This window comes from Copadichromis virginalis, linkage group LG22 (assembly GCF_057382275.1).
Source record: "Copadichromis virginalis isolate Kocher_CV1m ecotype Utaka linkage group LG22, C_Virginalis_male_GT1.1, whole genome shotgun sequence".
Lineage (NCBI taxonomy): Eukaryota > Metazoa > Chordata > Actinopteri > Cichliformes > Cichlidae > Copadichromis > Copadichromis virginalis.
In genome coordinates this window covers 10,011,609-10,036,542 of record NC_140638.1, presented here as the reverse complement: position 1 = coordinate 10,036,542, position 24,934 = coordinate 10,011,609, and the positions used below count along the sequence as shown (strand labels likewise).

Below are 24,934 nucleotides of genomic sequence, written 5' to 3'. Positions count from 1 at the left end.
TTGGCATTTTGGCACAGATAACTGCTGTATTATCAGAAACAGATTGCATGTAATTGCTAACTGGACCCCATTCAGCTGCTGACTGACTCCGTCCCCGTCAACATTTGGCAGGTTTTAGTAACAAATTCATTTTGCAGTAAAGAAATAACTGAGATACATTTCTTCTATCTGTAAAAAAACGATATTGACAATTTGGCAGTTTAACTTTGGGGACATAATTTGGCGATCTTATAAATGACATGAAAAGGCGATAAATCAGAATATACATTACGGCAATACTCTTGCAAAAATCTTAAAAATTGCAATAATATCATGATGTGGGGTATCTGGTGATATTGAATATATTCTGCATAACTAGTATGAAAACAGGTTTAACTTTTTGTAAATATGTTTGTGAAAAAGCAAAATAATGGATTTCAGTTTGGGTGAATTACTGTTTTAATAGGTTAAAGAAGGTTAAACCATTCAAAGAATAGCGTCACCTTTACCAAACCCCAAAACACAAGAGCTCCTTGTGTTTGTAATTGCAGTCTGTAATTGAAGCCTTGCTTTAAGTTAGAGGTTTCTCCTCTTTGATCAGGGGAGGGGGGGAAGTGGCGTTTATCCACGTGTGACAGTGATTCATAGCGCTGCATTTTGTTGTCGCTTGTTGCTGCAACTTTGAACTGATTACAAGCACAGCTGTCGGTCCTCTGACCTCTCACGGCGTCGACGGGATAACCTGACGGGTTCAAAGGTTCGTGCAGTATTTGTTTGTGAGGCCTCAAGTTTTCCTGTGCTGTCAGAGCCAGTGGTACTGCTTTTTTTGTGCCACGAATATTTGATTTTAGGTCCAGTGACCTTTCACCTCACTTGGTCGTGTTGTCGGTTGTCATGAGATGAATCTAGGGAAGTGAATTTTTTAGTTTAGTGCAGTCGTTGAGAAGAAGCTCTCCTAACGCTCAGAGTGGTGATATGTTTGGAATGTGTTTCCTCTGCTTTCCCTGGGGGCACAGACCCTTGTTTTTCAAGAGTATTTCCGTTTTTTCCTTCCACAAAGGAAGAAGAGGTGGAGGCATCCGTCAAGGACTCGTGTTCTCTGTTTTTGGGTGAAATATTGAAAATTCCTAGAGTCAGTCAGTCTTGTCATGGAGGTAAATGCAGTGCGATATTATCATTGTTTCTTTGAATACACAGGGAATATTTAATCGAATCCCTCATGGGCTTTGCAGATAATTTTATCCAGGTCCCTGCGAGCCCTCGGCACACGCAGGCCATGGAGACACATGCAGAAGACGCGCATCTGCTGTTTGGATACATGCAACGCAAATGTGAATGCCAGAGATTCCTGAGATCGGGCTGACCCAGATCTGACATGTCCCACTCATCACTAAGACACAAACACACACGCATATGTGTGTGTTCACATACTGGCTCTTTAGTTCACGTAACTAACAACAGAGTTGACCTGCTTCACACAACGCAGGGCTTTAACTTTTAAAAGAAATTTCAAATGCTTTATGTACAGTAAATGATTCTGCTATTATATAATAAAGGTTTTGCCAGAATATACACATGCATCAATGAATAATGAAAATAGAACCTTAATTCCATCCATCCATTCGCTTCCGCTTATCCTTTTCAGGGTCGCGGGGGGCGCTGGAGCCTATCCCAGCTGTCATAGGGCGAGAGGCAGGGTACACCCTGGACAGGTCGCCAGTCTGTCGCAGGGCTAACACACAAGGACAGACAACCATTCACACTCACATTCACTCGCACATTCACACCTAGTGGCAATTTGGATTATCCAATTAACCTATCCCCACAAGTCTTGCATGTCTTTGGACGGTGGGAGGAAGCCGGAGTACCCGGAGAGAACCCACGCAAACACGGGGAGAACATGCAAACTCCACACAGAAAGACCCCGGCCTGATGGTGGAATTAAACTCAGGACCTTCTTGCTGTGCGGCAACAGTGCTAACCACCGTGCCACCGTGCTGCCCTTAGAACCTTAATTATTACAGAAAACTCTATCTTTATACCACATCATGTGCTCTAGAATGAATTTTGGCTGTGCAAACTATTTTAATGTCTACCACATGTGTGGCTTTAGGTCATTAACTAACCTTATCGTTGGTCTTTGGCTGACTTGAGGCATCTGTATTTGCGCTGCAGTCGTGTTAAGCACAAAATTGGAAGCATTTGCTGTGTGAATGGTATTTACAAGTGAGAAACTGGTTATTACCAGGACTTTATTACCAACGCTTCAGAATGTGCAGCTGAACAGCAGCACCTAAAGCAAACAGGTTCACCCAACATCAATGCATCTGTCTGCAGTGCTTTGTTTTTGCTTGCCCAGTTTGCCAGCAGCCTCAGGTAAATAAGTAGGTGCTGCTCAGATTTTCAGCCAAATGCATTGTTTTGTTTCCCTGCTGGAGGCAGGCAGTCCTGCAGTGTGAGCTAATGGCTTTCACCCGAAGACTTTTTTTTCCACCTTTTGAGACATTTTTCCAGCTAGGGCTCTCCAGTGTGGGGATATTGAACACAGAATATGTTACACATCTTAAGCCCCTTTGGTTAATCTCAATTACCCAGTAAGTCTTAAAATGCACACAGAGACCATCTTTCTTGATTTGGCCATTTTATTGTTTGTCTTTGTTATGAAAAAAAAGGTAAAATCTCCAAAGTTTATTAAAGCAAGTGTCCATGCTATGTTGGTGATGGCAGACTGAATGCTAACAGACATTAAAAATCTCTTTATTTACCTGTTTAATGCCGCTTTTAATTTCTTGTACTGTAATTCGTTTTTGTGTACAGGCCACCTGGGACCCAATTTAAAGGACATTTCTAAAATAAAATAAACATGGTTACCAAAATTCCCAGTACTCTGTAGCCAGTTGGCACTGGGGGTCATTGGTGTATTTCATTGGGGTTTCCTTATTCTCCCCCCTGTACACACTTCTCTGCTGGTATAAGCAGGTGTCTATGGGGGACATTGCCAGAGATGCTGGCCGCCGCAGTATTACTGGTAAATTTCAGCTGAAATTAAATTCGGCTCCCTGTTTGTCAGGTTACCAGCACTCATTTCCGTCTTCCTTGTTTTATTCTGTTTATTCCGTTTGGGTTTTACCAGCCAGCATGTCCCACACACAAACAGTTTCCTGTTGTGTCTCTGCAGTAAATCTGACATGCCAGTCTGTGGTCACTGTGAGAGAAGCCAGCCCCTTTTATGGGCGACACTCTCAATATGGTGCTTATTGCTATTTATAAACCCAGAGTCTGTCACAGTGGCACAGAAACCTGAGACGGCGGCGGAGGAACGACGAGCCGAGGGGGTAGCGGCGGGTGAACATCATGTTGAATTTGTGTTTCTGTGTTAAATGGAGCTGGTCACATGATCGATGATCACGTGGTTTCTACCAGCCAGCATGGGCTGCACGGCAGCTGTTTCTTCAGGTGAGAGAGGCGGAAAGAGCATGGCTCGTGTGCCAGGAGAGCAAGATATCAATCCACAGCAATTTGATGCTATCCATGGACACCACCCAGCTCTCTGCTCTCTAAAAAATTAATTCTAAAGTGACATGAAAAGTGGGTAAATCTAACCTCAGTATGATGAACTGAAACCAACGATCCCTGCTGAGTGACAAGGATGTAAAGGTTTATATAACCACATGAAAACCCCAATGAACCTATCTGTGTAAAGCCCGGAAGTTTTATTTCTGAATTTCACCTGCAATCACTATTAAATGTAGCAAATGTTTAAAAACCTTAAAAATCCTACAAATTAGAAACATAAGTGTCCATATGCATGGATTTCATCTTTCTCTTATTTACATTTGAAGGATAATCATCCTGCACCAGGCGTGTTTCCTGGAATTTTTCAGTGAGGTGGCACATGGCGGGTCCAAACAAGTTGAAATTTCAATGTGGTATAAGAAGAAGAAGTCATTTTCATGTGCACAGACCCCCATAAACTAGCATTAGGACACATAGCTGTCCCACTGAAACATATAATTTAACTACAAGAGTTAGGGGAGCACCTCGGGCCCTAGTTTTAGCCACACTCCTGTCCAATACCCCATGGAAATAACCTTCACTAAAATCAGTGACCTAGAAGCTTCTACGGCAGTTTTTAGCCTTCTTTTCTCTTTTTCCATGTATGCCAAATGATCTTTTAGTGGTTACTGTTTGCGGTGTATCCATAGATGTTCAGGCAGCTATTGCAGTAAAATGTAATAATGAAGAAAACAATAAAATGTTATGATTTTTAGGCAACTTCTGAAACATTTAGAAGCATTTTCATTCTCAAACCTTTAAGCACACGTATGGTTGATGATGAGGATGAGGGATGAAGAGATCATTAGAAAGCATAAAGAAATATGATTTCCACCAATCTGCTACCATTGCTGACTACCTGACATTTACTGTATCTTTCCTTCACCCCGGTGTGGGCAGACAGCTCCATTTTATTTACCGTTTATCCAATTAAGGGTCATGGGAGGAGCTGGAGCCTGTCCCAGCTGTCACACGGTGGACACATTAGCTTGCATTTGATAAATGGTGATTCTGCAGAGCACAAAGCCTTTTCAGACACTTTGTTGAAGCTCAAATCATTTAATAATGACAAGTGAGTCATCTCTACTCTCTTTTGTCCACTGATTAAAGTCTTGTACAGATTTAGCTGGTGGCAGCTACACAAACCTTAACACTAATAAACATTGTCTAGTTTTGCAGGATTTATTACAAAAGAGGTATAAAAAAGTTCTAGAGTTAATTCTTCCCTGAGATTTCAGATGGTAGTCCCATCAGAAAGCAAAATCCAGCTCCTCTCCTTTCACTGCTGTCAGAGATATATAGAAACAGCCACACCCATGCTGCACTTAAAGTAATGAGTACTCTCAGTCAGATCTGCAGCAGAAGCCAGTCCTCTGCCATAGCTGCTCTTTGTTTTGCCATTTTTGCTGTGTAGCTTCTCGCCGTGGCACTCTGTGATAATCTACAGATGCAGTAAAATTTATTTAAGACTAGATTTTCCTCCAGAAAAAACTGGAAAATACTTTATCTGAGTTTTCCTGGAACTGTGTGTAAGAGCCCTAAAAGAAAGAGAAACAGGCATTTGATCATGAGATTAGAAAAATTGACATGTAAGTGAAGCACTCAGCTGTTTTTAGTGCTGTCCTGCATGGCTGGATTTAGTTTAGATCCTTTATAGACTTTTTAGGTAACCAGGCAATGAAAAGGATTCATGGTTGGGGTAATCCCTTGGTAACCCTGCACCAGTAGCAGTACACAATACTTTAAATAAAGATATCAGACTAATCTACTATGTGTTCTGTGCTATTTGAGTAATGTGTCCGAATAACACACATTTAGTCAGCCCAAGTTTGCAAGTGGCCCCTGCAGACGCCTCCATGTTTCATGCGTCATATAATAATAATGGATTGGATTTATATAGCGCTTTTCAAGGCACCCAAAGCGCTTTACAATACCACTATTCATTCACTCTCACATTCACACACTGGTGGAGGCAGCTACAGTTGTAGCCACAGCTGCCCTGGGGCAGACTGACAGAAGCGAGGCTGCCATATCGCGCCATCGGCCCCTCTGGCCAACACCAGTAGGCGGTAGGGTAAAGTGTCTTGCTCAAGGACACAACGACCAGGACAGAGAGCCCGGGGATCGAACCGGCGACCTTCCGGTTACAGATACGCTTCCCAACCCCCTGAGCCACGGTCGCCCTATCTTTGTATCCCTGTGCTGTTTTTCACACATCCTTTCACATTGGCGCTCTCTTTTGCCTTTTTCTTTGAGTCAGCGCTTCTTCTTCAGTCAGGAGGTGTTCGTTGATTTTTATGGATTTATTGATGAAAAGCGATTTTGAATTAGCAGTTTTTCACGACCTACCTGCACGTCCAACTCACTTCTGCAGTTATAGGTCCACAGAGCATTGCTCCTTGTTAGTTTGCTTCATAGTAGAGATGGTGACTTCCTTTTTTTTTTTTCTTTTTTTTTTCCTTCAAAAAAAAAAAAAAAAAAAAAAAAAAAAAAAAAAAAAAAAGAGATGGTGACTTCCTGTTGGCACACATGAATGAGCCTAAATAAAATAATCATTCAGCTTCCCTAGACTTTACAAGTTACTGGGACAGATGGAATAAATTCTGATCATAAAGAAAAGCTTATAACAGAAAGTAAACCATTCTCCTTTTTACAATCCTCTCCAATAACCACGTTAGGTCACACTGATACAGCAGTAGCTTACAAAGGTAACATCTAACTGTATTAAATAAGACTTAAGACTAGCAGTTGAAAAAATAGATTTACCAGGAATGTGTTTACTTGGAGTCATAGAGTGAGGAAGCAGTAGGGTTGTTTTACCTGAGACCTTTAAGTGTCTTAGGCCTCAGTCACACCGACCGGTTGTCAGTACTGAGTGTTTGAGTGGTTGCCGGAGGTAAAAGTCTTCTTGTGATTACTTTGGTGACTAAGAGATGTCTGTAGTTTACGTAGAAAATGCTGACTTCTGCAAAAACTTGCCATTTGCTTCCCTGAGTTCTGGCAAAACTTGAAAATCTGTGATGCAAAGCAGAAGAAGAGAACATTCACCTCAAGAGTAAAAGTTGTGTCTTACTGGGCTTGACGTAGAGCTGGGCGATATGAGATTTTTTTCATATCACGATATGTTTTTTTCATTTCAGGCGATAACGATATCTATCACGATATAAGCCAAATAACTATATTTGTAAGATTTAAATGTGCCGTTGCTCACAAGTAAAATGTGAAATAATCAGCAGCTTGTTTTTATTTAAATATTTATTTCCCATAATAAGTTCAACAGGGTAGATGTACTTAAGGAACATGAGACTTTTTCAGATAAATAAAGGCAAATATTGCAAACTACACAAAAGGCAGCCGCTAAAGCGTTTAAGTTTCAAAACAGAACAAACGAAACAGACTAAATTGTCAATTCCACTTAGAAACAAAATATTAATTCTAAAAATAAATCTTAGTTTGTTTTACAGAAGAACAGACAAAACTGACTAACTTTTGTCAATATCAAATAAACTGAGAACTAAAAGGAAATTCTCAATCTCTCCTTGTTGTATAGCTTAGCTTTTCAAACAGTTTTAACAGTTACTTTAGTCTGACAAAAGCCGAATGACGAATTAGCGCTTCCAGTCAGAGACTGAGGCTACGTCCACACGTACACGGGTATTTTTGAAAACGGAGATTTTCCATTTCCGTTTTAAAAAATAATCCCGTCCACACATAAAGGCAGAAATGAAGGAAAACGCTGCTATGAACATGCCAAAGCAGCAGGTGGCGCTAGATTCCTAACCGTGCCGAAATGTTGGCCAATCAGAAGTCTAGAAGCCTCGGTGGGAAAAAGTAAACAAAGCTGGGGCATAGAAGCAGAACCGAGTCGTATGTGTGGACGGACAGTAACTGTGTGTATATGTAAGCATTTAAACACTGCAGAGAGTAGAATTAACAGTAACAGTATTGTAGAAATTCATTTCACCGAAACAATAACGTGGCGCACAGTGTGACGCATGCACCAGTTTATTGTATTTCCAGACTTGCTTTCGGCACAATTGCGCTACTCTGTTTTTTGTCAGACTTGAAATAGCCGAAATACCTTCACACTACGGAACTTCTTTGGCTCTTCCGTTCGACAATCTCTCCGGCATTGGAACCATCATCTGTTTTCTCTTAAGGTCACGCTCGGTTGATTTTTCTAGTCGGCACACTCATTTCCTCCATTACGCGCTGGCTCCATTACCCGCTGGCTGCTTCCCAAACAAACACACGTGCGGCTTGGCACTTGTGCTGTACACAAGCCGGCTGTGATTGGTTCGGCTCTGCGCTACTTAATTTGGATTGGCTGACCTTTTTTTTTTTTTTTTTTTTTTTAAGAGGACAAGAGCGGCGAGGTCTATCACGATAGCTTAATTTCTCTATCGAGTAAAAGTTATATCGCGATACATATCGTTATCGTTCTATCGCCCAGCTCTATCTTGACGTATATTCCAGTTGTAATATTTGCAGAAGCATCTACTGAAATGAGTCCCCAGCTGTCTGCAGAAACTGTGAATGACCCTAGACTTACAGTGCTGTTAATGCATACAGTTATATATGCAGTATCTTTTGAAGCTCCTAGCACCTGCAGTTTAGTGTTTTTCCCATCAATATTTTAAATTCCAGGAATCCTGGCTTCTTTTTTAGCTATATAAGGCTGTTAAACTCTTTCAGTTCAAGTCAGCCACACTTATAATCTCCTTGTGGAAGGAGGAGCACTGCAATCCTCTTTTTGCCAAATCCTAATCCTTTTTTTCAACATCGAGTAGTAGCATTGCTGCCCTGTTTCAACATGATCCTGCATCCTTTTTCTTACAGTTGCTTCCTTATCTAAACACACAGGGGGCTTAATTCACATCCCATTATTCCCCCATTAGTATTCTGTGCTGTACTGTGCATTAAGGCCTTTGTTGAATACTGTGGGGATAGCTGGAGACGAGCCCAGTGTTAATCTGTGATTTATGTGGTTCGGTGAGCGTTTGGACCGGCCTGATGAGAGCGTCATGCTCCATCTGCCCATTGTTGGCTGACTTGAGTGGAGAGCTGCCCTCAAGCCTCCAGCCTCTCATCTTCCTGCTTCACTCTGTCTCAGCTCCTGTCTCATTATTCCTCTTCTCCTCAAGTCCACCTCCATTGTGACAAAAACAGCCCACTGCACTGTTTCCCATTGTCCTCCAGCTCTCCTTTCTCTATAAATCTTTCTTCTCAATCTCCACATGTCCTTGTAGAAGAGCACAAAATGTACCTTCTTCCTGCACCGCCATGCGTCACTGCCGCTCTGTGCACAGTGTCACCGATTCCTCCAGCGTGACACACAGGGAAGGAGGGACAAGCAGCTACTGAGCAGATCACAGCGACAGCATCAGCAAGCCGCCCAGTGTGGACAGTCAGAGCAGGGATTTCAACAGGATGATGGGTCAGTTATGATCTTCATGACCCGACTGAGAATATTAGTCATTTTTAGAAACAACATAAAACACTGTTTGGTTGGGTTGTAACTAGAAATATTTCTGTTTGTTTTGTTTAAATTATTGATTTTACGGAGGTGTCTATCCAGAGAGGGAGGAACGGGGAGTACAGCAGAGCCTGTAAAGCCAGTGAAAACAGCTGTATAACCACTGAGGCGTCTGACTTTGCAGACATTTAACAGGCTACACTACAAAGTGTGACGTGGAGTTTGAGAGATGTTGGTGTTGAACGGTCTGTGAGGATCTTGTGCTGCTTCTACATGGGATTGATGAGAAAACAACTAAACAAAATACCTCTCTCAGTCCATCACAGAGTCATCCGAAGGATACTTTAAATCCTTTTCATGTTATCTGCATTCCCAACGAGGTGACACTTTACATTGTCAGGTATGGATCTTGCAATTAAGATTGAAACCCAAAGATTTAGTGCTCTGCTATAAGAAGTCACTTGGTGACAGTGGGGAAGAAAAACTCCGTTCTTACAGGAAGAGATCGGCAGAACCAGGCGCAGGGAGGGGAAACCATGAGCTCGGACTGGTGAAGAGACAAAAGAAAAGCCTAGAGAGATGACGAACATCAAACAGGACAAAACTACAGAGGGAGAGGACAGAGCAGTTAATGGCTCACAAATGCATCAGAGCTCAATCTGGGACAAAGATAAAAAGATTTTTTATATTTCAAAATTCTTCAAAACATGTTTTTTTTTTTTCATTTTTCTTAATTTGACATAACAAATTTAAAAAAAGAAAGAAAAACTACTAATTCTGATACTAGCAGCAGAAATAGCAAATGGGCTGGTTATTATACCGCTTTTCTGCTCTGCTCGATATACAACATATACAACATGCCTTATTTACACATTCACACACATTCATACAAACAGTTTTTCTATGTCTAAGTGCTTTCAGTCTTACAGTCACACTCTGATGAAGAGCAACTCAGGTTTCAGTGTGTTGTAGAATGATGCAGCCAGGGATCAAACCTTCCTATTAGTAGAGAGACAAGGATGTTATGGTCTGCGGTGGTTGGCTGGAATTTCCATAAGGCTCCTGAACCTACCTGGGATCCGCCCCTGGGCAGGGCCACCTCCTCCAGCTCCTACACACCTGGAGCCAATGGCAGTCAATCAAGCCAGGGGGATTTAAGCCACATGTTGCTGCGCATTCACCGCCAGTTCGTCATCAACCTATTTGCTGGATTCATCTTGGCTCACGCGCTACCTCCGGACTCAGGATACAAAAGCAATCGTTTTAAAAACCACTCTGTGCCTCAACTGCCTGCCCTCCTGCAATCACACTCCATCTGAAGAACCCGGATCTCAGGTCAGCCTTGCCACGCCACTCAGCTCCCTGGATTCTCGTCACTCCCCTCTCAACACTCTGTGTCCCCTACTGCAATGTGACCGTTGCCTGCTCAGCTCCACTCTGCATCTCAGGCCCCGTTCCCTCGCCCTAGCCACGTTTCCCAGGCCACGCCACGTCAGACTCTACGTCTTATTGTTTTTTGTCGTTGCTATGTTTCTAGCGCTTAAGCCTAGAAACGTAGCCTAATAAAATATTGTTAAACTATCTGCTCTCTCTCCTCTGGGTTTCTCTGGGTTTCTGCGCTCAGTTCAGTTCAGTACAGACCACTCGGTCCCGTGACAAAGGATGTGTTTCCACCTGGTTTCCTAGGTTTCCAGTCTAAATGCAAGTAACATTTAATTTCAGTGAAACAAAACCCAGAGCAGCTGTGGTTCGGGGGTAGAGCGGATCATCTGAAGGTCGGTGGTCTGCATGGTGAAGTATCCTTGCAAGAGATACTGCTACGTAAATCCAAGGACTTTTACTGCTTACTGTTGTGAAAAGCAGGGAAATAAAATGCACCTAAATTATCGCACAAACTCTTTGAACAGTAACATGTTTCTGTGTAAGCCCTGAAAGTGTATAGTTAGAAGTATTAGAGTCTCAGATGAAGTCGAGAAACTTGCCGAGCCCCAAACCGGAGTGAGATCATCGTTTTCTGTGACTCCGTGGGGATGTTCAGCCTGATTTAGTATTAATTACTCCCGTGATTATAACTGTGCAAACATTTTCTTTATTTTAGGGAAGCAAGTTGAAGCAGACTTACACAACCATCTCTAATGTTTTCCTCTCTGTCTTAGCCTCCAAGCCTCATTATTAATGTGTGTGGTGGTGTCTTTAAAAGCTTTAATCTCCACGCTGTGGCTCACCTGCTGCTCCTGTGTTTATTAGTGTTGACAGGAGACTTTTTACCTCTTTTGCACTGAAGCCATCGGGGACTAAATGCAGGATTTTTTCTAATGAAGCTGAAGTGTTGCGTTAATGAAGCTGTCGAGGGCTTCACGGGTTCTCAGGAGCTAGATGGAAAGCTTTTACTGGAAGTCTCACCTCGGAGATTGCACAGTAATGATGACTGACATGACAGCAGGATATCACGTATTTGACAAAAAGCAGCAGTGACAGCATGAGGAGAATCATGTGCAGAGGTTTTTGGGATAATTACACGCTAATAAGCATCACAACTTTATGTTGTTTTTCTCCTTTGTGTGTTGCAGCTCTGCCCCTGCAGACAGACTCCCAGTCCATCCAGAATGGGGACAAATCTTTGGGGAAAGACCTCCTGACTCCAGAGGACTCAGCCGTCTCAGACCTTTCTCCCAAAACAGACTCCAGCTCCAAAACAGAGACCCCCGTTAAGACAGATGCCTCCTCCAAGACAGACGCTCGGCCATCCACGCCTGGCTCAAGCAGCAGCAGCCCTCAGCCCAAGAAAGGTAGACTGAGCTGTCTGGAGCCTTGTTTGTGGCAGCGAGGACAGAGAGTCAGTCTCAGTTTAGCAACTGAGGGGACTTTTATGTCTCTACACTGAAGATGTAAATGGAAAGGTCAAAGAGAGATGGGAATGATGTACAGCAAGGTGGCGGTTTTGTGGACTGTGTACAGAAAAATTTATTTTATACAAGACGACCTTCTAGTGTTACAGGCCCTGGTTTTAGTGGTTTTGGAGTATTTGAGTTCTTCTTAAGATTTTTGTAGGGGTTTGATTATATCTAGATTGAGGTTTTGTTTCTTCTTTTGATTTCATTTTCATCCTGGTAAGCTTGGCTACTATTACTCGTGCTATTTGACTATTTGAGCTGCAGTCTTTAGGAAGTATTTAGCAAGTTTTGCCTCTTTTTATTTTAATCTCTTCATTATTATAACAGTGAGTCTGATTTCTTGTATTACTGTTTTTTTTTTAAAGTTTTACTTACTTTTGGGTTTTCTGCTAATGAGTTTGTTTTGTGACCTGTGTTTTGGGTCATGTTTTCTTTATTATTTTAGTATCTCGAGTTTAGTTTATGGTTCCTGTCTAGTTTGCATAGTTTTGAAAACCTGTTATGATGGTTTATTGTTCTAGTGCTTGTGTTCTTGGTCTTTATTTAGCCAAAGACAAAGACGACAAGAGATGATAGCGACTTATGAGCCTGTTGTGAGCGGGTCCAGTGGTTTCCAGTGAGTGCTTTTTAGCCTAAAACCAATGATGTACAGATGATGTCTTTAAGTTACTTCAGAGTGGTATGAGCCCTCACAACTAACAAATATAGAAGAGCAGGCTGTAATTCTCCCTTCACAGTACATGGATAACACTTAAACTGTGAATTATCTTTAAAAAGAAGAGAGGAAGTGGTAAAAGCATATCTGTGGGGGTGATGGGATCACCACTGCTGACTACCCACTTCCTTCAAAGGAGTCAACTGAGGTGAAACACCAAAAACCACAGAAACAATTGTTTTTGGTGTGTAAACAGCTAAACAATAGTTCTAGACAGAGTCCAACAAACAAGGTAACAAAAGCCTTTTTGTATTTGTTCCAAAGTTGGATCAGACTGAAAGTTTTTCTCTTGATTAACTGTGACTTCATAAATGATGAGAGGTGGTTAAGGAAAAATTTAAGGAAAAATTGTCACTGCAAATGGGGAGGCTGCAGAGTTTGTCCTTCAGCTTCCTTAAAGTCAGAGTCTCCTGAGCTCCTGCCTCTGTGGACGTATCGTTGCTTGTTTGTTTTAGACATAAAGGGGAATTCCAGTGATTTTACACATCAAAGGCGGTTTTCGGGTCTTCTGAGAGCGCTGCTGCTCATGTGAAAAAAAGTTGTTTAAAGCGTTTTGTGTCTCCTGAGGGAGCTGCATGAAGTCTGCCTCTGAAGCTGGTGTTGTACAGGCACAAAGAAGGGAGACCTCTGTAGTCTGCTGCATTAGCTGCTTGTGGCATAAATCAAAGGCTGCCAGGTCTGTAAAGCTGTTGTCCCACGTGCACTTTGGCTCTTAATTTTTCAAGAACTTACCTGAAAGATGGTGAGAACAGAAATGTCCAATGGACTGAGATCGCACGTTATCTGGTCTTTAATCTGCTCTAACCAGATCCCTCACTCACAGTTAATCTATATGTCAGAATATTACAAAGTAAGAAGTGTTGACTTCTGTTTACTGCAAAACCACGCAGTATTTGAAGTACCGCAACCACCATTGAAGCAGACAGCTTCCTGCTAATTTGAGTTGTGAAAAATATATTTGCCTTTTCAAGAAATTGTGTGCATGTGCACACAATTGTGTGCTAAGGGGCAATCAAAAATAGCCCAGTACTTAGAGGCGATATCAAAAGAGCAACAGAGGACATTTCAGAGTGTTTATGTGTTCATGTAGAGTCAGTTTTGTAGGACTTGGATGTAAATAAATTCTTTCATTTTAAATATATGAGACATATATTATTGGAGATGCATGAATATCTACAATTTAGACTTTAAAATGAAAGTCTCATGCAGTCTGTCCATGCAGTGGACCTGCCAACCCTGCCTGACACATCTGACCCTGTTCATGTCGCATGGTGAGTAATGTACGACGAGATAATGTGTCTCGCTTTGCAGCCCACTGAGAGTCAGATGGTTTTGCGCCTTCTGTTTTTCACATGAAGATCGTTGCTGGAGTATTTTTAGCCCATCCCACACACGTTGAACAGTTAATGCGAGAACTATTGTGCTTCTTTACAAAGTACAACCAAGATCTGGGATTAACGCTCTTTTCTCCAGCCCTTTCCGTGTTTCCTTCTGTCTCGGTATAAAAAATAAGCTGTACCACTCCAGCTGCATATAAACAGTCACAGTAATACTCTGCTTCTGATTGCTGGTGAATTCAGGAGAATCCACAGTCTGTGGGAGAAACTCAGCTCACAGGCTTTCAGGACACAGCATCAAGCAAATAGGACATTATGACCATTTAGTACAGTTTATACTCGCTATGAAGCCTCTGCAGATCCACCTTTACCCCTCAAAGCACACTTGCACATGCTCCTTACACACTTTCAAGGTGAATGTCATTGATCTGTGGAAAAACAGGCTGCATTTGGGGTGCTTATTATTACAGTCGAACCCCAATTTCAGGCAGTGCCATTTAAGTGCGAGGTCAGAACTGCTTTAATATAGTGTTAAAATGACAAATAAAAATGAGTTAGAGCTTCAGCATTAGCAGAACTGAACCCTTTTCTTCGCCTGCTGTGAGGCTTTTATTAGTTGTTAAAACAGGAGTCAGCATTTTCTCTCTGCGTCGGCTGTGGGGTTCATTTGTTTTCTGATCGAGACCGGCTCTTCGTGTTCATCATTCACTGCAGAGAGTGGACTATTCATGCTATCCGTTTTTCTCATGTGTGGACATTCACATGCTTTCTATTGTAATGGAAGTTTCACTCTGTTAGTGAGCCATTCCCACAGGACAGCTGGTCGTGGATGAAAGCCGAGTTGTTATTTGTTGTGGGGATGTGGAGTACAGTATGGGGTGGAGGTGGCGATGCATTAAGTGACGTCTCGGCGATACGAGACCTGCAGGCTCACTCTGGAGATTCGCTCTTCTCTGTTCTTATTACGCCTGCATACAGCTATGTAGGATGCTCTCTGCAAGGTAGTGTTGGGGGGGGGTTGCCATGGAGATGGGCTGAAGTGGTGCTAGGTCCTCTGTGATTGGTTTAGAAGACGTAGCATACATATTGCATAGCACAGAGAAGAACCACAAAAGGAGACGGGATCGGCGAGCACCCCAGGAGTCCCGTTTTTTTTCCAGCAGCTCTTCAGTCACGGCCTCTCGGAGTCAGAGAGAGCTACGCAAATCCTCACGTTACACCAAAGTGTATCAAGATTCAGGCTAATTACTGCTTCAGATGAGCGTGTCTGAACAGCAAATCACACACGGGAGTTTAAATGTTGACCTTGAAACTGAATCACCTCCTTTTTAGATGTTAAATATTCCCAACATTGTTCAGAATTCATTCTAAAAATCATTATACAGCACAAGATTGAGAGAAACTGCTCTTAAATCTGGTGTTACTGCAGGGGATAGTCATGGATCACTTGGCATACTGCAGCAGGTTGAAGACGCTGTATCTGGGGCAGTTATTGTTTTTGGGCTCTGTACAGAAACCTTATCTCATCTATTTCACTGACCCTCAGTAGATCTGTGTCCGGGATATTCTGGGCATATTCTTTTATAGAGATGCTATAAAAAGAGGAGCTGCGGCAGTCAAAGCATCCTGAGCTTAAATCTGTTCTGAAACAGCAAACTTGGAGGGAAATGCGTAACTTTTAGGGAAAAATAAGATTTTTAAAACCTAATTTCTGTCAGATTTGACTGGTTCAGCAGTTCAACAGGAGTGATTATGTCTGAGTGATCAATGAAATTAAAGTTAAATGAGATAATGCTTCATAAAAGCTTCCTAAATGCTTTTCAAGATGAGTGATGAGACTTGTTTTGGTTTGACTTTCTATTTTTCTGGTTACAATGCTTTCTAGAGTAAATTTCAGATTTTCATAGATTTTCATAGTGGAGAAGTATGACACAACAACAATCAAGCTCTTTCCTTCTTTGACAGTAAGGCCTGAATTATGCTTCAGCTTTAAATCTATATTGTAACTAAGGGCAACACTGTAACCTTCCACTTAACCTGACCTGCACCTCCTGAGAAATGTAACCACATGTCAGGTCTGCACGACTTTAATAGCGTGGAAGGTTGTGGTGTAAGGTCAAGAGGGGTTTCCAGTTCTGTCATAAGTTTGGACAGAAAGTCTAAATTAAGCTTTACCGTAGGTTGTTCTCTGCTCTCCACACCAGAGGATTGTTGATTCACTCTCAGTATCAGCTCCTATCATTTGAAACTGGGCCACTGCTTGATTAATTGATCAATTGATTGGTTAATTTTTCTACATGTCTTGGGTGTACTGCGTGAACAGGAGTAGCCTGAGCACAAAATCCTGAGGGACTCCAGTGCTGAACATCGAGTGGAGGAAGCGTGACATCCAAACTATTTCTTTATCTTATAAATCTGTAACATAGTAAGAGAAAGCGCATTAAAATAAGTAAATACATGTTTCTTTTGGTGTTGTTTTAAAAATAAGTTGCGTTTTTTATATCACAATCATCATTACGACTCTCAGGATGGCTTTTTAGAAAACAGGTTTCTCATATACTCAAATAAAGTCCATGAGTTGCAAGAATTGTGCCATTTAGTGTGGGTCTGCTTGGGGTTAATAACTCATGACTTTCTTCACACAGTAGGCCAAATGCTGTTTTCTGGGATTCAGATTTTAGCCATTTCAAAGCTGAGACTCCGTAGCAGTAATCAGCTTTTTTCACTATAGCTCTGCCTCTGAAGCTGATGTATATATAGTACTGTAGTATTATACACACAAAATCATAGTAATACTACAATTTTTAGTATGTAGGAAACCAGAAATGTTTTCCTGCTCTCTTAAGTCTTGAGTCTACTTCTCACATACCAGAAAATGATCAATAACTCTGCAATCTTTTAGCTTATTGTTTATAAGTTTAGTGAAGATGAGATGATAAATACAACTTGATGTGAAAATATGCATGTGTTTGTGAAGTAATTCTTTTCTCCCTTACAGACTCAGTGAGCTCGGAGCAAAGACAGAAGCTTGCAAAGGAGCGGAGGGAGGAAAGAGCCAGATACATCGGTAAGAAATGAGAAAGCGGATATAAAACACGATGGACTCAGCTGTCAGCTCCAGAAACCACTGCTACTGGATGCATGAAGCAGGGATTTCTTGTAACCAACTTAATGTGTCGACATCTTTTATCTTTTGTATCCCTCTTTGTGAATCTGTCACTCTGCTCTGAAGTGACTGACGGTTATTGACGTCTCTTATTGTTTCTTCCTGCATGGCGCTCAGAACAGCAAACTCAGCTGCAAGGTAAGGGGCTTCACTAAAAGCTTTCGCAGCAGTCATGCCATGTGGGAGTAATCAGCATCATTATGTGGATCCTTTTTCCTTTCTGCCGTGCCCGTTCTTCTCCCCCCCATCACCGATCGCTTTGGTTATCTGTCGCCACTCGGTGGAAACTTTTGAACTCCGTGATCGGTCTGCAGCCTCATTTTTGGTTTAAATGTATCTGCTCCTATCATGTTTGAATCTATTTTGGCTTTTGTGTTTTGCATTCCCACCCAGCGTGCATGCTCCACACCTATAATTTGAGTTTTACTTTGTGGCTGCAGAATGAAACTTCTCCTTATAAAAACACAGAGGCTGGTCCAAACACATGAGAAGCTGAGGACGTCTCCGAAGCGCAGGCGGCCAATCGGACCAGAGCTTAGTGGGCGTTTCCCAGCAGAGACGTCCCATAGAGCCCAAGGCAGTCGGCGTAAAAAATGAGCAGTCATTACCATAAACTGAGACCAGGCCTCGCAGACAGATTAGATTTAATTACTGCTTCCATTAGTATCAGTTATGTGGTCATGCTGCAGCAGTTAAAAGTTAAACGTCGCTGCCTTTTTATCGAGAATATCCCAGGTTCAGATACTCGGAGCTAAGTTTCGTTTTCAGCCGTCTGCCCCTGCGCGTAATTATGTGGCAGTGTTAAGCCTTTCTTCAGTGTAGAGCCTGCAGTTTGTTGCACACAGTATGCAGGTGATGCCTTATATATGACAGCTTGTTATGTAACTGCAACTGTGCTCTAGATATTTCGTGCAGAGATGAGCATGTGAAAGCAAGTTCCGAAGCGTTAACCTGACACGTATTTTTCAGTCCTGCTATGGATAATTAGATTTTTTCAGGAATGGGATTTAAGGAGGAGTGAAGACGTCTTTCTCGCTGTTGATGAAGTGCAGACGTGTGCGTGTCGTTGGCTCATTAGCGAAGATGAGCCGCAGAAAACCGAACTAAATATAAAACACGTATTTGTGTCAGACCATTGCTGCATCCTTGCATAGCTTAGTGCAGTTTTCCTGTTGCTGGTTAACTCATAAACAAAGACATTTCATGCCGTTCCTTCAGCTGGATCCAGCCTGTAACCCTCCCGCATCTTCACCCATACTTACCCGTCCATCTTTTTTTCATTCTTTTCATATAAAGTATGATATGGAAGCTGATTGAAGACGAGTAAATGCTGCGTAAGATGAAGGCTCTTAAATTGAGAAACGATTGATTGCAGTCTGATCGTTACCCGGAGAAATGAGCCACAGCAGTGTGTGTGTGCACAGAAAAACTGGCATATGCTGGAGGGTGCTGTAAAAGACAGCAGGGAACTTCAGCTTATTTACTGTTATCAGGATTAAAGTGTAATGAACACAGTGTCTTCCGTCTGTTTTACCCGTTTTGTTTGGGTGCTGCTGTTAGAGGCCTTTAAAGATCTTTAGCTGATTATATGCTATTACAAATAAAGAACTGACTTTCAATAACAGGCATAAATTACATTTTCTTTTCCAAAATAACATTTGAAATAATATATTAATGATACGCTGGCGTCTAATGCTTATGCTTTAGCCAGGCATGAGGCACAGCTCCAGGGATTTTGGTCCAGACTGAAATATTATGACAACAGATGGATGGATTGCCATGATATTATCTCCCAGAGAATACCTTTTATAATTGTGGTGATTCCCCTCTTCTCCCTCTTGCACCAAACGCAGACAAATCTTTCAGGTTACTGGTAAAACATCTCCACAGAGTTTGTATACAGAAATCTGTGGCTCCCGAAGGATGAGCTATTCCTCAGGATGAACTTTAATAACTTTATCAAGCTTTTTATCTGGCACCCTCACAGCTTCAGACGCCTGTAGAATTAATCAGTCTTAGCTCTATTTCATGTTAAGCACAAAGCAGTAAAAATTAGCATTCTAACCCACCAAATAACAAACATACGATAATCAATGGTAAAATGCATTATCCATAAATGTTCTGAAAGAGTTAAAATCACTGTAAACCCACAAAGCACGTTTTTAAAGTGGACTTCTTATGCTTTTCCTTATTTTCTGTCATATAAAGTTATACTGATGGAGTGTTGGATGCTCATATTAATCATGGCCGAAGATTCAAATAATGAGGTCAGCATATGTAGAAGGAGCCCAAAGCTCAAGCTTAAGACAGTTTTTCTAGTCTTGGCTGTGTTTGATGTCAGTGAGAGCACTTTTTCTTTAGCCCCACCCACATACTGTCCAAAACGTCAGCTTATGAGGGGCAGCCAATCAGAAGAAAGCTGGCTTAAAACTCGAGGAGCTAGCGCAGTTTGTTTCAGACAGATTATGAACAGAGGGTTTGGTTGGTTTGAACCAAGACTCAAAAAATTATACATTTTGACTATTTTTAAACTGTAATTAATGCAGAACTACTTGAGTCCAAGAGTAAAAAAGATTAAGCCATAAAAGGTCATAGTAGCTCCCCTTTAAGGTGCCAAATAAGGAAAAGGGAGTCATTTGTTTATATAGCAGTAATTCACAGCATTGCAAAAGCAGCTAACACGTGAGACCTAAATAAACTGTTTCAAACTGATATTGTTTTTTGTAAACAATTCTCTTTCTTTCTGTGGTGACCCTGCAGCTGCAAAGAAGGCTCAGTGGCTGCAGAAGGAGGAGAAGGCCCGGCGTCTGAGGGAGAATCAGCTGGAGGAGCGCAGGAGGAAGCTGGAAGAGCAGCGGCTGAAGGCGGAGAAACGTCGAGCGCTGCTGGAGGAGAAACAGAGACAGAAGCTAGAAAAGAACAAGGTGAAAAAGTCAAGCTTCCCATTTATCTGTTTGGTTCTTAAAGTTGACATCTGAATCGTCCAAAACTAGACTCTGTAACAAACACTGCATATTTGAACCCTTTCATGTTATTTTATAGGTTGATTTTGATGATTATCACTCAGCTGTTGGAAGAAGCAACCAATACTCAAAAATAATATTTATGTCCAGTCACAGAATACATTTCTGCTCTGCTTAAATTGAGCGCTAAGTAGGGTAAGGGAGTGTTTATGTAACTAAAACACTCTGCTGTACACAGTTTTTAGTATTCGGTGATTTCCCCTGGGACTTCAGATTGATAAATTTTACTATCTGACTGTGGAAAAACTGCTTTGTTGGATAACAGCATCATACAGCAGTAACTAGTCGTGTTGCCATCACAGAGAGGATGCCAAGCATTCAGCAAACAAGCTGCACATAAGTGTTGGGTGGACAAATTAATTGCTGACATCATAAAAATATTCCCATTATGTAACTAATGAGCTTCAGGGCCTTTTTGCACTCGATCCAGTTAGGTTTGGCTTCACATTGCAATTATGCAAGTGCACTAAGGAACCCTACGTGACATCTAAGCCTCCTGTCTTCCTTGCATATGTTGGCTGCATCTCATTATACTTTTGTGACCTCATTTACCATGCTTTTGCATGCTGTCATTTTGAATAGATTAAAATAAATGAAGAGATTCACTTTTTACAGGTTTACACACTGCTGCTGTGATTTAGCCTCTTTCATTCTACCTGAAAATCCCTGTTAGGGGATCCTACTACACTCATTTAAAGCTCCTTATTACTTTCAGAGTGGCTTTGTGTGACTCAAAATTCAAAATGATCCTTATTTACTTTACACTGGCCCTAGTTGTAACTCCCAATTACATTCACTGTCTAAAACAAGCAGTTTAAGCTATATTTCCCCTGCCTTTAAACCAGGTTTATTTTGATTGGCTGCTGCTGCCAAATGGAAGGTTTTAACATCAGGTGGGTGGGGCTTCTGGGCTCACACTCAAAGTGCAAGAGATTATCATATTAAAGATATCTACTCTAACTGACGTCACATCGGGCCAAGAGTAGAAAGAAACAGTGATTAGCTCGTAGTTTTAACCTTTGGGCATGTTTTAAAAGACTGTGCAGCATTAGTATAGTATACAGACAAGTGACCAATAGCCACGTGACATTAACTTGTCCACTCTTTTGGACATGTGACAATCATGGTGACAATATAGGAGGATCAAGTGAATAAGACCCCAGCCTCACAGACATACAGACCAGTCAGTAACCCCATTGTACCCGCCTGCTGCTAGTGGAAAATTGTTGGCAAAAAACATTGTGATTAGCTTGGTTGTTAGCATTTTGCTGCAATCATAGCTTGAATTGAACTCATGGACTTGCTGAACTGAAAAGTGTGATACAAACTGGAAATGGAGACCGTTTGCCTTCAAAGTAAAAGTTTAAAACATGTTGGCCACAGGGGTGAGGCACAGCTTTTACTTTGAAGGAGAACCTTATCCACTTCCAGTTTCCTTTGCACTTTTCTCAAGTTGTACTTATGCTGGGCTAGTAATTACCTATTAATTCTTACCAGCAGCTGTCAGACTCTATAACACAGTTAAACATCCTTTTGGTTATCGAACACATCAGCTTGTTTGTTCACTGCACATTTTATACATGTCTCCGTACAATATTTCTATACATATTTCTGTACATTGTTACCTGTATATACGAACTTAGGTTGCTTATGTATATAGGACCACCTTGTGTCTTCCTTTTATATTTTATATTCCCCTTGCTATAAGAGCTGTGTAAAACCCAAATTTCTCATCTGTGGCATAATAAAGGTCTATTCTATTCTATTCTATTCTATTCTAATAATTAAGCTGTTAAGCTGTCATTTCCGGTGCATATTTACTATAAAGATGTCATAGTTTAACACTGACTGTGTGTTTCTTCATGTAGGAGAGATATGAGGCAGCTATCAAGAGATCGACCAAGAAGACTTGGGCCGAGATCCGCCAGCAGAGGTGGTCCTGGGCAGGCGGACTAAACCAGACCTCCCGCAGAGAGAGTGAGTTTCAGATGAACCTAAACTATAATTATAATGATAATAATAATAGTAATACAAGCACATATGTATGATTTTCTCTCTGTTAACTCAAGTCTTTGTGCTGCACAGACTTGTGACTCACTGCTTCAGCTGATGCAACTCAAGGAAATAGCTCATGAAGGGTTTGCTGTCACAAGGGTGGGGTACCAGAGGCAGATGACCTACTCAGCAATTTATGATTATACCACTCGTAATTCCTCACTGTTGTTTGGGCAAAAATCAGTCCTGAGCGTCACAGTTGTTCATTTAAACTCAGAAGGACGAGCTTGAAGGTAGCCGTCACGCTCACGTTTCATTAGATCAGAAGTGTGAAGTGTGTTTTTTCAGGGAGCTGTGAACTTATTTCCCCGTTTTCAAACTTCTGTTAATGCTGTGTGACGGGGTGGTGCTGAGGGCAGCACAGTTACCTCTCCTCCAAAGTGTGAAAGGCCCTGATTGTGTGTGGAAACGTGAGTGATATTTTAGTTTTGGTAGCAGGAAGAAAGCTCGAGGTATTTACTCTGAAATGTGACTTCTAACTACACCCCCCCCCTCCCACGCTTTCCCCCAAATTTCCTCCCCATTTCCCTCCAAATCTGACTCCAGATTAGATGATAGTGAGTCTAATCTCAGAAAACGGTGAGTCCCTGTTCACAGCTGCATGTTCCAACCAAAGCAGCCCCGTCTCTTGTCAGCCCTCAGCTGGGGCCGCCGCCTGCACCCCGGCCGCCTTGTGAACAGTTGTTGTCTGTTGCGTTCTCTCCGGTGCAGGCAGATGCTCGGCCTCCACGGTCAACTTGCCGAGACAGGTGGACCCTGTCATTAACAACAGGCTGTCCAAGTCCTCTGCCACGCTCTGGAACTCCCCCAACAGAAGTAAGGACGACCCGACGTCAGTGTCCACCAGGCTTCCTCTTCCCTCTCCCTTTCCCTTCCAGTTCATCCCCCTCCTTTTCCACCTTCCCCTTCTCCTCTTACCCTAATCTGGTTTTGTTTTATTATAACTGTCGTCTCTGGTGGCCTGCCTGCCTGCCTGTGCTTGGTGACTGGTCATTTACCACCTACTCCCTCCTCTTAATCACGCTCTCGGTCTCGTGTGCATCGTGTTTTTGTTTTTTTTACTTTTTTCTTTAATTTCAGTTGGTGGCTTGTCATTGATTTGAGTCTCCTCTGCATTTTTGATCAGCCTCCCTTTCACCTTGACATCACTGAGCCATATTTTGTGGTATATTTTGGTGTTTCATAGGCTTATAAGTTCACATCTTGTCACCTCCTTTTTGGTTGTCCCCTCCACTGTACTGTTGGTGGTTGGCTGTGCTGGTGGTGGTGGTGATGGTGATGGTATAGGTGGAAGGTATAGTGTGATTGTTGCAAGTGAATCAAGTTAAGCAACTAAATGCAAATATATATTTTTATGCTGCCTTAAACTATACAATATTGGATTGTTTCCTTTGGTTTTACATGTTTATCGATGTAATGGCTCAGTCACACTAGAGTAAAAAAGGACAGAAACTTCATCGCGACTAAGAAACATCAGTAGTGGTCCAGGGAATCTGCAAGTAGTTTTGATCTCAAGGGTTTGACAGTAATAAACACAGACAGATTGCCAAAACATTGCAATCAATCTGTGCTGATGAGTGCTAATTAGCTGGGATGCATCTCTTTGAAATAGAGGGCGTTACTCAACTGGTTGTATTCTGATTATATGAGTGTAAACAAGCAAGGTTGCTGTGCACCCATGTCATTTAAATCGCCATCCAGCAGCAACAACTATTTGTAGAGGAACTTCTGTTTCAAGCCTGTAAGGTTATGGCTGGACTCTCACCATAAGTAGATACTTTGAATTTCTGTGTATGCTGACAGCAACAGCTTTGCAGCTAATGGCAACAGATTTGTTCATAATCACTGAATTGTTACAAATAGATTGCACATAACTGCTAGCTTGACTCTATTCAATCACAAGCTGGTAGGAGACTAATATCAGACTGACGCTGTTTTATTTGTTTTATCGCACCAAAAGCCACTTTAATGATGGCATCTGACTGCAAGACTAAAGCAAATGTTTCAAAGGCAACAAGCTCACAGGGTTAATAGTTTTGGTCATGCCACAGTCTCCGGCCATTATTTTCCCTGCACAATCTGATATCCCTGTGTTGGTGTTATTCTTTTATCATCATAATAATATTGATCCAGGATCAACATTGCCATGACCACTGATGATGTCTGAGCATTTAGTTTAGCATTAGCCAAAATTTTTGAATGACCAAAATGAACTAAAACCAAGCTGAACGTTTGTTTTAGAAGAGTTTTATATAGACAAATGCATTTTTCCCTTTTCCCCACATTGAAAAGCTATGACATGTGATTAATCTGTTACAATTTTGATCCTGGACAGACGTTATTATAACGATGCAGCTACAACACCAGCACGCAGATATCAGATACAGTTTTTTGACTGTAGTATAAGACATTTTCTTACTTTTAGGTTTATGTAAAGATACTTTTCAAGTATATATTACATCATTCCTCTTGTTCAAACAGTGCATAAAATTAAGCAACAAGCCCTACAGTTAAAATAAGAAACTCATCATGAAACTGTGCGAGCTAGCTCTGTAAGGTTCAACAACAAGTTGAAAGTTTTTCCTCCAAGATCGTGTTTATGCTTAGAAGTGGATTTTCTAATTTCCTGAATTGTTGGTATAACTTAAATAGGCGTTAGCACGATTATTTCTACACCGTGTGTGGACTGTGCACATAAGTCAAGCTAAACAGCAACATCAGCATGCTAACATGC

General features: G+C 41.7%; 1 protein-coding gene across 11 annotated transcripts in view; it reads left to right on the top strand.

Moving 5' to 3' along the window:
• Nucleotides 1-24,934, top strand: part of LOC146682733 (uncharacterized) — a 54,619-nt gene that overhangs the window by 13,082 nt on the left and 16,603 nt on the right. For 7 of the 11 annotated variants that reach the window (XM_085446729.1, XM_085446728.1, XM_085446725.1 and 4 more), the window contains exons 2-7: nucleotides 11,581-11,799; nucleotides 16,955-17,023; nucleotides 17,240-17,260; nucleotides 19,883-20,046; nucleotides 22,014-22,122; nucleotides 22,912-23,016. In XM_085446729.1, the coding sequence (XP_085302855.1) occupies nucleotides 11,581-11,799; nucleotides 16,955-17,023; nucleotides 17,240-17,260; nucleotides 19,883-20,046; nucleotides 22,014-22,122; nucleotides 22,912-23,016 (687 nt within the window). The remainder of the gene's footprint in view (nucleotides 1-11,580; nucleotides 11,800-16,954; nucleotides 17,024-17,239; nucleotides 17,261-19,882; nucleotides 20,047-22,013; nucleotides 22,123-22,911; nucleotides 23,017-24,934) is intronic. The other 4 variants (XM_085446733.1, XM_085446732.1, XM_085446726.1 and 1 more) reach the window with 3 other exon arrangements.